The sequence below is a fragment of the Geospiza fortis genome, unplaced genomic scaffold (genome assembly GCF_000277835.1).
Source record: "Geospiza fortis unplaced genomic scaffold, GeoFor_1.0 scaffold17, whole genome shotgun sequence".
Classification (NCBI taxonomy): domain Eukaryota; kingdom Metazoa; phylum Chordata; class Aves; order Passeriformes; family Thraupidae; genus Geospiza; species Geospiza fortis.
In genome coordinates this window covers 905,263-919,065 of record NW_005054438.1, presented here as the reverse complement: position 1 = coordinate 919,065, position 13,803 = coordinate 905,263, and the positions used below count along the sequence as shown (strand labels likewise).

Sequence of the window (13,803 nt, the reverse complement as noted above, 5' to 3'; positions counted from 1 at the left end):
GGAGCTCTGAGGATGCATATTCAGGGATGAAGCCATGGCCCCTCTCACTGTTCTGTCACTGAGTCTCTGCTTCTTGGGTTTGGGTTCCCTTCATTGTCCCCTCCCCATGCAGGAGGCACCCAGTGCCACCAACTCCCCAGAGGTGAGGAAGGTGCATCCCAAAGCCCCCATTCACCACCAACCCAGCACCTCATCCCCTCTGCTCATCACAGCCCCTGGCTTTTCCTTCCCACCCCTCCTGCTGACACCTGTCACCTCCTGTGCTCTGTGTCCCTCCCTCCCTGTTGGAACCCTGGATGCTGAGAATTTTGGGCTTTCTGTGCTGCCAGGCATTGACCCCCAAGAGAACACTGCATTTGACCTGAGACCTGGAGAAGCTTCCAAAATGGAATGATAGAACTGGGATTGTGGGTGTGGAGTTTGAATAGAAGTGTGCAATATCACAGGGTGGAAAACTCAGAGTTTAAGGGTTTAGAATATAGTAATGTAAAGCAAGATGGAGGTTTTAGGGCAGAGCTGGTCCTTCTTCTCCACCTTCTTCTCCTTCTTCTTCACCTTCTCCTCCATGGGTTTGGGTGGTTTTGTGTCATTGGATTAAAAAGTCCCCATTGTGGGCACGGGCAGTTGGTTATTGGGTTAAAAGTAAAAATAATTTAGGTGTCATTTCTTAATTGGACACTTTATCCTTAAAAAGCCATGTAGAGAAAGAGATAGGGCTCCAATTTTAGTTGGTTAAAGTGCTGCAGAACTCATGGTTTGTGAGACTGTAACAGAGACAAGAGCTAATAAACATCTGAGTCAGAACAAGAAATACCATCTCACGCATTTATTCCCGAGCCTGGCAATCAGAAGTTGAGACTCCACACTCTCCTGCTGCCTTCTTGGAGGCAAACACGCCCAGGGCTGAGGGGGAAAGGCTCCTGGGGGTGCCTGCAGCCTGCCTGGGGGGCAGAGAGGGGCAGGGGGTGCAGCAGTGCCCTGACTTGCCCCCAGCCCTGCTGCTCTGTGGCAGAAATGGGCTCTGGCCCCGAGGAGAACCCTCAGCAGCTGCACCAGGGGCAGTGCACAGGTACCTGCAGCTGCCAAACTCACCAAAGCTCCTCCTGCTAAACGCTGGGCAGGAGCAAGCATCCCCTTCCCATGCTGACCTTCCCACATTCCCTGCCCAGCCCTAGGAAGCTCCATGGCTGATAAACACAATTTCCTCAGTTATCTCCTCTTTAGTGACACTCTGGGTGGCGTTTGGCAGACAAATGTAACACATCACAATTTTCTCCTGGGCATTTTGAGAAACTTTTGGTTGCACTGGGCCAGAGGCTGCCTTGCCCAGGGGGTTTGGGCTCAGGGGGACACCCGGACCTGCTGGAGGAGGGGAGGCAGCCGAGCTGCTCTGCTACTTCTTGTCATTGCTGCTGACAAAGGTGAGGAGATCCATGGATGTGACCACACCGAGCACCGTCTGCTTCGTGGAGGAACTGCCATTCCCACTGACTGGAAGCACAGAAAATTCCAGTTTAGTGGCAAAAGAATCGAAAATAACACCACCATCACCCCCACCCTCACCACCTTCCAGCTGTGCAGAGGCTGCTGTGCATTTATTAAAAGAAAACCCTAACAGGGACAGCGTCTGCCTGAGCTCTACCTCCACAGAAATGATGATGGAGCCTCAGTCAGGTCACTGTGATCACACCAGAGAGGTTTTTGCTGCAAATAACCCACCTTTCCCAGAGCAGGAAACTTAATTTCCCAGTTGTTTTTAGCCAACCTCTGTTCCAGTCCTGCTCCTATCACCACAGAATTTTTCAGAGCAAACTAATGAGACTCTCTAAAAGCAGCAGTCAGGCACTTTTCTGCTCTGTTCTCATAACATCCTACACCACCATTAATGAAACAGCACTTCAATAATTGTTTTAACTGTCTGATAAATGTTTTCTTAAATAAAAATAAAACTAGCCACCAGAGCCCAAACACAAGATAAAATGCAAGCTCCAAAGGTGTGGGAAGAAAGTAATAAATAAGGGGGTAACTGTGACAGCATTAAAACAGCAGCTCTGGAAAAGCAAGCGGGTGTTGTTTGAAAATCAGAGCAAGAGCTGCTGCAGACATCTGGCTGATATTTTTTGATGGGTGCCATTTAATTTGCTGATACCATTTAATTTATATCAAAACGTGATACAGAAGGATATTCCTTATTTTATGACAACACAGCTGAGAAAGGAAACTCTGCCTGGCATTAGTTTTGGTGACTGAATTGGAAATGTGCATCAAAGGCAGTTTTGAGTGACAGATTTTTGTTTGCAACCTGATGTGGGAACATGGATGGGCTTGCAAAGCTTCAGAGCTGATGGGGCTCTGGGGGAACAGCACCTGAGAGGGAAGGTTTGGGATGTTTGGGTTTTGGAGGCCCCAAGTTGAGCAGGCAGCCACCCACTGTTCACCTGAGGGATGCTTGGCATGCTCAGTGTGCAATCCCATCAAATCAGCATAATTACACCCTTCAGCCCTAATTCACAAGACCTAAACTTGGCTCTTCTGACTGCTTTTTGTGTTGCTCATTTTCCCAGCCAAGGCCAAATCTGTGCTCCTTTTGTGGTGTAATTGCACTGGGAAGGTGTGCCAGGTCAGATGTGCTGAGCAGCACCTGCCACCACACCTTTTTTGGCTCAGAGGAGGCACAAGGGGTGATCCCTGCTGCCACTGATGTGTCAGCAATCCTGATGCTGCTGCAGGTGACACTGCTGGGCTGGCTTGCACACCAAGGGGAAGGTGGCTGTGCAGTGGATTGAGAATAAAACCAATAAAACCTGCTTTAATGGTGCTGCCAGACTGGCACAGCATCCCTCCACCCAGCCATGGTCCAGGGCAGGCTCACACACAGCTGCCCCAGGCTACACCCAGTGCCCCTGATGATCCACAGGGCTTGCTCATGGCCCACCCCAGTTTTCTCAGCTTTCTCATCTTAGGTGCCTGAAGTCCACCCAGGCTTTACCTGATGTGGCCAAATGCTCCTTCTGACCTTGCCCCTGGGCTACAGAACTCTACAGAGATCTCAAATTTCCCCCTAGCCAGCTTTGCCCCCTCTATCCTCATCCCTGTGGTGTCAGGAGGAGTCGTGGGTGAGGAGTGGGCAATTCCAGGGCTGTGCAGAGCAGAAACCTCTGGGGGCTGCACAGGTGCAGCAGCTGCACTGAAACCTGCCACAATCAGCTTGAGAATTTCCCTCTCCCCTCTCAAACACTTGTGCCAGGCCCGTGGGGAGTTCCTGCAGGTACCTACACTGCATCTGCTCGTGCACAACGATGGCAAAGTGGTCGTTCTCCAGGAGGCAGGAAAGCTTCCCAAGGTTGTCCTCCAGGCTGATCTAAACAGGACAAAATTTAACATTTAACCTTTCACTTCACCTGGCAGTGGCTGAGCTCTGATTTTGGAGGGTGCTGATTCCCCAGCTGGATGAAATCCCCTGTCAGTGCTTGGTGGGAAAAGCTCTGCAGGGCTTTTACAGGTGTTTGTCCTCACTCTCATCTCCAAGATGTCACCATGGCCCTCCCCACTCCTCTCTGCCTTCTCTTCTCCCAGCTCCTCTCACACCCCTGGTGCTGCTGGTGCCCCTGTCCCTCTGCCCCTGTCCCCAGCCAGGCTGACACCATCCCCAGCCTCAGTGGTACCTTGGAGAACTGGTCGTAGGTGACCTTGGTGACAGGGTCTGACAACTCCACATTTCCATCCTGCACAGAGCTCAGGGTGTTGCTGAGGGTCACCATCCCCAAAATAAGCCTGTAAGGGAACAGGGAGTTTTCCAGAAGGTCAGACCTGAGGTGGAACACACATTTTATGCAGGGGCTGAACTGCTCTGGTTGAAGTCAGTGACCAAATTGTTGCTGCAGTCAGGGGGAGGCACCAGGTTTCTCCTCACTTGGGCAGAACAAGGAAGTCTTTGTCCTCACCAAGCTGTTGGTTTCACAGCAGTTAAAATCTGCTGCTGCAGTCCAGGATTTAGCAGCTGGGAGAAGGAAAACCCGTGGGCTCTCCAGCTGCTTATTTGTGTGGGTTTCCTCCAGCTCTCACTCCCCTGGGCTCCCCTTGCCTGTGCACTGACCCAGCATCTTCTGCTTTGGTGGGCACTGGACTGGGCTTCAACTGGATCTTTTACAGGAGTTTTATTGATAAATCTTCCCAAGGAGGCGGATGATCTTTTTAAAATTATCAGAGTCCAACACAAGAGCTCCTGCTCTGAATGAGTAAATGGGACTTGAGCTTCATAATGACAGATTTTTCTGTACAAATGCCCATCTGCAGTGAGCAGAAATAGTTACCCTGACTCAGCAACAACAGGAGCTTGGTCATAACCCTTCTCCTGGAGGATCTCAATTGCCTTTTGACAGCTGACTTCTGGGAGGAGGATGAGAGGGGCCGAGAGATTCAGTTTCTGCACCTTGATGTTCCACCACCTGTTGGGAGACAAATGGCAGTGCTGAGCTCTGACTGCTGCACAGCTGTGGCCTTCAGCAGGGGGACAAGGCCAGAGGAGATGAGGGACAGTCTGTGTGCCTGAAAAGCCAGCCCCACTCCTAGAGCCAAAGCAGAAATGCCACCACGGCCAGGTCTTGTTGAAGCCAAGCTTTCCCTGTGCCCAGTGTTCATGCAGCTCCAGAGGCAGGGATGAGACCAGCAAGCTGCTGAGCTGTCCTGAATCCAAGGAAGCTATTGAGGGCTTCACTTCAAGCTCAGAAATGGGTGACCTACCAGTTTCACTCCTTTGTTGTGTATCCTTGGTCCTCACAAGGCAGCATTTGCAGCTCCTGCAGGAGAGAGCCTCGCAGAGATGCTCGTGGGACTTATGAGGGACAAGCTGAGCTGGTTTGTGGGGCAGCACAAGCAGCTCCCAAACATCTCAGCCCTGAGTCCTTGCAGAAAAGGCAATGCTGGAGCCTGGAAAGGCCAAGAGCAACTCCAACCAGACACAAGAGGCCTTGGAAATATGTTAAGTTTTTAGGAAATATTTTACAATAACTTTTGGTAAAGGAGAAGGTGACATCAGTAATACCAGGTGTCTTTAGGGTGAGACCAAGAGCTTTTCTAAACTGGCATTTGCCCAGCCACACATCAACTGGCATCAACAGTTTGCCTGTGACTCCCTGCCTGGAGGGGTCTCTTTTCCCAGGGTGTCCAAGGGACAGCAGAGTCGGCCAACTTTTCTCGCCAGCAGCTCTGGAAGGTGAAAATTTCCTGTTTTATGCCTGAAAAGAGCTGCAGAGCTGTTTGAAAGGGGGCTAGCTACAACAGGGACCCACCTCCCCAGCAGCCTGATGGTCTTTTGAACATCAGATGTGGAGTAGAGAGAGGTTTCCAGAGGGTTTAGGTGGCCTGGGCTGCCACGCGGGAGTGGATCAGCTCCTTTGGGACAGAAACGGCTCCTTTATAGACTTTGATTGGAGAGCTGAGAGATAACCACTCAAAAGAGAGGAGCTGACATTACAGCCTCCCCAGAGGGGTCTGGACTTTACTGTGTTTTCCCTAAACACTAAAAAGGAACATTTTCCTTTGAAGATAACGATTTCCAGACTCAGAAAGCTGATTCCCTCAGCACAGTTTATCCCAGCAGAAGTTGTCTTACCAAGGCTTGTGCTCCTGGGCGTCATTTAGGAACCCATTTTTTAACATCCACTGATCATTCACAAATTTGGACCTAGAAATCAGCAACAAAGAGCAACTCTGTGAGGCTTCCAGAAGAAGTTTTGTGCAGCACACCACAGCACTGCCCCCGGGGCTCTCATGATTTTTGCAGCTGGCTGCTCTCAGCCCCTTTTAAGGTCAACAGGAGCATGGGGTGCTCAGTAACTCTTCGAAGCACGCCAGCTATTTGCCTTCCTCACTTTAGGCATGCAGGCTCAGAAAGTGCAGCTTGGCTGAGTCCTGCTCTGTGCAGTGAGTCAGAGAGGAGATAATAAAGAGGAAACAAGCCCCAAGTGTCCCAGCACCCATCCCCTGGTGGCTGCCACGCTGATGTGCTGTGATCTAGCTGCCCGAGGGCGACTCCCAGCTCTGGGCTCACTCCATGTGCCTTGCTAGCAGATTTATTGGGGTGGTTTTCCAGAACCCCAAGCACCTGGGCTCAGGTGCTGTCACAGGAGGCCCTGGAGCTCCCCCCCCGGTGCTGGGAGCAGAGGAAGGAGCAGGACACTCACATGTAGTTCCGGATGGAGTCGGGCAGGATGACAACGCAGCGCTGGCCCTCCTGCAGCTCCCTGGCAGCTCTCACAGCCGCAGACATGGCACTGCCCGAGCTGCCCCCTGCAGGGACACCAAGGACAGGGAGACAAGGGTCAGGGCTGCCCAGGGCCACTGTCCTGCAGTGGGAAGCACCGCACCTCTGTCCCAGATAAGGTGCAGAGGTGGCACCTCGCTTGGGACACTGGGATGGGAGGACAGTCAATCCCAAAGCCTTGTAGGGTTTAGAGTCAGGCAGAGGTGGGGACTGATGGGATGTGTTCATATGGTGGCTCTTGGGCTTTGGAGGCAGCATGAAAGTACCTCATGGACTTCATGAACCATTTCTTGTGGGCAGACCAAGAAATGGAGACCTCTTCTGAGAGGTGCCATGCAGGGACATTCAGAACACGCTGCCCACACCACACCCTCCCTTTGCATGAGCAAAAACCACGCCAGTTCTGGAGCTTCTGGCTGACATACTTGGCAGCCAAAGACTGGCTTTAAATGCACTGTAAAGACTGAAAAAAACCCTCCCATAAACATTTCATTCATGCTTGGAATACCAGGCCAACATGATGGGGAGGCCTGAATGCTGCCCGTGTCTGTGTGCACGCATGTGGCTTGCTGCACGTAGGGAACGCAGGTCCCTGCTTTACAGAGGCAATTCCTCCAGCACCAGTCTGAGCACTGGAAGTCAGACACGTTCCACTATCTGTGTGCCAATTACAGCCTGCATTCAAGGCAGCACGTATTTTACAGCAGGTTAATTATCCCTGGGTCACATTTTTCAAACAAACGAGGAACGGCCCTGAAAAATGCAGCTCAGGGAACACGGAGCTGTTCACAAATTATGGTTGAGTTCAAACAAGTGGTTTCTGTTGAAACACAGTGACTCCCTGCCTGCTAGGTTAAATCAACATTTAAGTGTTTCATTATATATATATATATGCTGATCTTTTCCAAAAGTCCCTGGATATGAATGCTCAGGGCTTTTATCAGCTGTAACTATGAGCCTACGTGGTGTCTGCTCCTGGGTGCCAACCTGTGTCTGTTTGCTTGGCGTCAGGGAAGGCTGAAAACAAGGCTGATGATCTGTGGAGGCTCTCAGGGTACAGGCAGGGTCTGTCTGAGGGCACCTGTTCATTTTGGGAAGCCAGTGGGATCACTTACAGCTTGTTGGCACAGGGAGAAATACTCAGCAAGAACATCTCACACTTTCTTTGCTTTCAGGCCTTGCTGGTCCAAAGCTGGCACCTCTGGTGTGGCAGTGACACCGAGCACGGCCTCACAGAGCTGCTGGCAGAGCCCACCTGTCCTGCCCTGAGCCTCACTAATCCTCCCCTCAGCCTCTGTAACTCTACACTGCCTGAAGATCCAGTTCCACTGCAAAAGTGCTCCAGTAAGGAGAGAATTATTCCTTCTATAATTACTGTGGCTGGTGAGTCAGAGCACAGACCAGACTGGGGGACACACCTCTGGAGCCTGCAGTGACCTCTGCACAGCCCCAGGCTCAGCCTTTCAGCCCTGCTGACCCAGCAGACACAAAAATGCAGAGGGCACCTCCTCTGGAGAGTTTTGGTCCCAAAAGGATGAGGTTCAGAGGGTTTTGAAGGGGACAGACCGCTGTGGCTGCACTGTGCTTACCACACAACAAGCCCTCCTCTCTGATCAGCCTGCGGGACATGAGGAACGAGTCTCTGTCGTTGCTTTTGTACCACTGATCCACCACCTGGAAGGAAAGCATGGAGCATGAGGCTTGGAAATGTCATTTCCACGAGTCTTGGAAATGTCATGAGTCTTGGAAATGTCATTTCAGGCTGCCCTGACCCTCTGAGGCACACCATGGTGCTGATGCCCACAACATCTGGCAGCTCTGAGCTGCCTTCCACACTTGCTGAAAGCATTTGTCAGAAGATCCATGGGCTGGACTTCTTGCTTGCAGACACCCACACCTTTCCAGCACCCTTTCCTTGGAGAGTTAGGGATGCCTGACAGGTCCAGAGTTAGGATGTGGAAGGGGATTTATGCTGTCCCAGGCCAGGGTACATTAATGATTCAGAATTTGCCAAAATGAGATCCATCTACAAGAATCAGTGTGGATTATTAAGGTGACAGCCCTACAGCCAGGTGCTGACAGCAGGGATGGAGTTAACACCTGGAAGCAGAAAGAGTCTGGGCTGTGAGGGACCTTTCTAGAATGAGGCCAGGGCAACACAGGCAGCCTGTGTTAGGGATTTAAAGCTCTGTGGCAGCTCATACACTGAGAGGGAACTTGACAAGAGCTGCAAGGTTCATGTTCTGCTGTCTTGCTTGGATCTTGTTGTAATCAAAGTTACTCAGTCCCCCCACAGCAGCTTGTTCTGCACTGGGAAGATACATTGGGGCCACCTCTGGCCTTGAGAGCAGGCTGGATGTTGCAGTGCACTAAATAATTTATTTAGCTGTTGTTTTGCACTGGGTGATTGGAGATTTGCACTGAGTAGTCCTGACAGCTGGATGCCAAGGCAGAGAGCAGGCAGAGGCCCCTCCTCTCAGGGTTACTCACTGATCTGTCGAGGACAGTGGGGATGAAGTCGTGCCCAATGCCCTCCACCTCGATGGTTGTGGTGTTGGTTTTGTTCATCTCGCTGGGCAGGGCAACGATGGAGCCATCAGGGTCCACACCAATGATCTGGGAGGGAAAGGCATTTTGTCAAACCAAAATGGGAAATCAGAAACTGCCAAGTACAAAACTCAAAGCAAAAGTTACCCACACCCTTATAGATGGATAATGAGATGATTGGCTCTCACAATTAAAAGATAACTGTTGTGTGAATATTAATAAAAGCTTTAGTGATGTATGGTTATGTTATTGTGGTTTAGATGTCCTCTGTTCTCCCCACAGTTCCCTTTCCCCCTGTATTGTTGCCATCACACAGCCTGGGCTGTCCAGCACAGGTACAAAGGAGCTGCACAGGCGTCCCTTGCATGGGCAGCTGGGAATGGAAAAGCTTGGGGGTGCTTAGGGGGTGAGGCAGGGCAACCCCTGAGCTCCAATCCAGTGACAGGAAAGCAGTTTGCACTGATAAATGACACAGAAGAGCTGACTGACAGACTTTGGGAGGGGCCAGGGCTGATGCAGCCCCCAGGGGTATAACAGACTGAGCATCCATCCTGAAGGTCAACCAGCCACGTGGTGTGCATGAGGGGCAGTTCCCAGCACTTCAGCTTTTTCCTTATGCAGTCCTTTGTTGTATTTTTGTTAAGGTTTAATAAACATTTTTATAGTTTCAAAGTGAGCAGTTGTTTCTCACACTTATCAGCAGTGTTTCCTTCCCCTGATATTCATTAATATTCCTAATTGCTAGCAGCATGGAGAACTTCCAGGATAAAAGGGTGCTGGTTTTCACTGTCTTCTTAAATAGATCCTAGGTAGCCTTCAGCTGTTGCACAAGTGACTGGTGGCTTAAAATGTTATCACTCTCAAGGTGTTTGTCATCACCCCCTTGGCAGAGCCTGCCACTTCCAAAGCCCAACCCTGAGCACAGTGCCAGAGCTCCCTAATCTGCTCTAGGTGAAGGCAGCAGTGAGCTCCAACCTGTGGAAACCTGTGGATGCACACATCCTTTCTGGATCCAGCTGTGCTGGCTGATGGTGATTTCTGGTGATTTTCCCTGGATATTTACAGCTTTGTGTCTGGGCTGAGGTGCCTCCCTGTCACTATGATATTTTCTGAAAAATCCTCTTTGTTTAGGATTTTCTTCTGGGAAGCTGAGAAGCCTCAAAAAGAATGAAAGCAATAATTATCTGATTGCTTAGGAATGTAGTCTAGAAATCGTTTACCAACAAGTAAAGCATCTTTGATTGGTTCAATGTGAATTGTTTTTAATTAATGACCAATCACAGCCAGCTGTGTCAGACTCTGAAGAGTCAGTCAAGGGTTTTTATTATTCATTCTTGTTTAGCCTTTTGGTGTATCTTTCTCTTTCTTTAGTATAGTTTTATAAGATAATATAATATAATAGTATATAATAGTAAATTATATAATATAATAGTATATAATAGAATAGAAGTGTATAATATAATAGTATAGTATATAATATAATATAATATCAGCCTTCTAAGAACATAGAGTCAAATTCTCATCTCTCACCTCATCCTGAGAACCCCACAACACCACACATCCCTCAACACAGCTTTAGGTGCAGAAGCAACTACTGCCTCAGGTGAGCTCTGGGGTTAGGCAGGAAATGACATGCAGGGACGGGACAAGGGGGAATGGCTTTGAGCTGAAGGAGGATAGATTTATACTGGATAATAGGAAGAAATCTCTCATTGTGAGGGTGGCGAGGCCCTTCTGCCCAAGTTGTGGGTGCCCCATCCCTGGAATTGTTCAAGGCCAGCTCTAAGCAACCTGGTCTGGTGGAAGGTGTCCCTGCCGATGGCAGGAGGGTGGAATAGGACAATCCCCAATGTCCCTTCCAACCCACACCACTCTGTGATTCCATGAAAACCCCAGCAGTCCTGCCTCCAGCCTTACCTTGCACTCTGGGCACTTCTCCTTCAGCTTCCTGGCCACACCAGTGATGGTTCCTCCTGTGCCAGACCCAATCACCACCATGTGCACCTTGCCTGCAGACCAGGGGGCAGAGAGGTTTGCAAGGGCTCAGCACAGCCCCCAGCAGGATCTCCCCTTTACTCAGAGCCCTGTGTCCCCCAGAACCCCTGTGAGCAGAGGTCAGGCAGAGGGATGATTAAATTTCAAATGCCATAAAACACTGATGAAATCTGCCAGCTCAAATGGAGCCCCTAAACACAGGTGGGGGCTTCACCAAACACATGGTGGCCACAGCCTGGTCCTGTGCAGAAGCTCAGATGAGCTTGCAGGAGCTGAGCACAGCTGATCCTGCCTCACTGCAGGCAGCTGAAGGTGACCTCCAGATACCCCACTGCAGCTCTCCATGATTTCTGCATCTTTGGTTCTACTGAGCAGAGGGAACAGCATGAAGCTGTGTCAGGGGAGGTTTAGGTTGGATGTTAGGGAAAGGTTCTTCCCCCAGAGGGTGGCTGGGGACTGAACAGGCGCCCCAGGGCAGGGGTCACAGCACCAGCCTGGCAGAGCTCAAGGAGTGCTTGGACAACACTATCAGGCACATGGTGTGACTTTTTAGGTGTGCAGGACCACAAGTTGGACTTTGATGATCATTGTGGGTCCTCTCCAACTCAGGATATTCTGTGATTCTGTGGCTTAAAGGGGAGGGAATATCTCAGCACATCCACCCCTTCAAACCACAGCTTATCAAAGCAAGTCACACACATGAATATCACTGACAGGCACAACCTGGCATCCACAGTGGAGGGAGGGCTGAGCTCTGCCCTGGCACCTACCTCTGTCAGATGCTGCCCCACTGACATGGATTAAATTATACAGATTTAGGGCTGGAAAGAGGAGAATTGGAGTCTGGCCTTCAAAACCTGATGCTGCAGCTGCATTGGGAAAGGGGGACCTGCAACCCACAGCTGGCAGCCAGCTGGAGCAAGCCCTGACACTGTGGAGGAGGCAAGGCTGGGACTCTCTTGTTGCCATTGATATCTGACTGCTTTACAGCTCTGATAACAGCTCTCCAGTTAGAACACCCAAGTCCTGGTCATGCTTTGCAGTGCTCCCAGAACTGGCAATAAATGTCACTTCTATCTGTACAAACGTGGACTGGGATAGCCCTTTATCCTCCCCCAGCCCTCACTTCCAATGGCACTGTTTGGGAGGTTTTGATTTGCAGATGAGAGTGCTGGATCAGATGCAGCCTTGCCATGCCCTGGTGGATTTATATTCCTTTCCAAAGCCTCATGGGACCTCTTGTGTTCCCAGCTGGCAGGTCACTGTGGCCACCAAGAGGCATGTTCTGACTCCTTTAGGTACAACCTGAGTTTCTTAAGCCTCTGGTGTCCTCCCCCAGGTTTTGCAATGGGAGGGGAGAGCTGGGAAGCCCTGCAGGCTGAGGTGGCTCTGGGGTGGATTAGGAGAGGTTGCCACATTCTGTGTGTCAGTGTTATTAAGATAATACTGCCTGCCCCTCCAAAGGCCCTTTGGGCTGTTTCTAGACATTGAGGTCAATAAATGATGTAAATGAAGCCTCCCAGGGAGGGTGGCAGCCCTCAGCACAGACAGTACCTTCACACTGCTCCAGGATCTCCTCGGCCGTGGTGTCGTAGTGAGCCAGGGGGTTGCTGGGGTTTCTGTACTGTTTATTCCAGCAGAGAACAGCAGGGGTTACCTTGTGAAGAGCAGGTCAAATACCAACCCAGCAACAGCTCCTGACAGAGCTGTACCCAAAGCATGCAGCTGCCCAGGGGAAACCCACCCCACCAGGACAGGTCACAGGTGTTCCTCCTGTTTGTCACTTTGGCACAGATTTCCAAGCCCACTTGGGAGGTTAAGTGTGCCCACAAACACTCACTCTCCAGCACTTGGCGTCCATTAGGTGTGGGGAAGGTTCAGAGGCTGGGAACTGTGGCTGGAGAAGCTGTCCTGATCATCAATCAGCATAGATTGGCACAGATTTCCAAGCCCACTTGGGGTTTTTCCACTCTGGGAGGTTAAATGTGCCCACAAACACTCACTCTGCAGCACATGGTCTCCATTAGGGGTGGGGATGGTTCAGAGGCTGGAGAAGCTGTCCTGATCATCAGTCAGCTCTCATGCACAGAGGGACTTTGCAGCATTGATATTTGTGCCCCCCACGTTCGCACCCATGGACCAAAAAATGAACTGAAAAACTCATCCAGTCGTTGAGCTACTTTTTTTTTTTCTCAGAAGGAAGGAGCTTGCCTGACTTTCCTGCACTCCAGGGGCTCCTCACTCAGGGGTCAGACCAAGTGCCCTCCTTGGTCCCAAGTGGACCAAGTTCCCTGCAGGAACCTCTGGCATGAGTCACCAGGGTTTGCCCTTTACAACATGAGGTTTATTTTTGAGGCTGCTAGCTAGGCTTAAAAAGTGGGATTTTTTTTCAGGTCAAAGTTAAATCTGAAGCAATTTGAGGAGTCTCTGAATTGTGCAATAAAACCCAGCCTCACCCACATCCAGGCTTTGGCAGAAGTGTTGCAGGTTTGGAAGTGTCCCTTATTTTGTTTCTGTCCCCCTGTGCTTTGCAGAGGGGTGATTAAATTTCACATGCCATAAAACACTGATGCAATCTGCCAGTCCAAATGGAGCCCCCAAACACAGGCACACTTGGAGAACACCCTATAAACACTTTTGAGAAAGGCAGCCAGTGGAGGGATGGCCTTTACCTGGTCCAGGATATGAGAGTTTGGGATTTGACTTCTCAGCTTCCAGGCCACACGGACGTTGGACTCGGGGGCATCAAAGCGAGTGCACGGCGTCCTGACAATTTCAGCACCCAGGGCCTTCAGGATATCGACCTTTGGGATGAAAAAAGGAGCTGCACACAGCTGATCCCACCCAGGGGTGGTAACCTGAGCCTGCAGGCCCAGGGCAGTGCCAGATGCCAGAGCAGCTTTGCATGTGGGAGGCATTTATCATGTGGAGATACAATGTCCAATTCTGGACTCTGCTGTCTCTGACAAGCTCCAGCAGCCGAGGGCCTCCTGCCC

General features: G+C 50.7%; 1 protein-coding gene across 1 annotated transcript; it reads right to left on the bottom strand.

The window, feature by feature from the left end:
* Positions 1–1,359: 1,359 nt before the first annotated feature.
* Positions 1,360–13,732, bottom strand: LOC102037167 (cystathionine beta-synthase-like). Its single transcript, XM_031062135.1, is given in 12 exon segments — positions 1,360–1,491; positions 3,277–3,361; positions 3,666–3,774; positions 4,314–4,448; positions 5,615–5,686; positions 6,186–6,291; positions 7,855–7,939; positions 8,756–8,881; positions 10,730–10,821; positions 12,362–12,431; positions 13,480–13,621; positions 13,623–13,732. Coding segments are annotated over 12 exon segments (1,230 nt in total). The 3' UTR covers positions 1,360–1,393.
* Between the last annotated feature and the right edge of the window lie 71 nt (positions 13,733–13,803).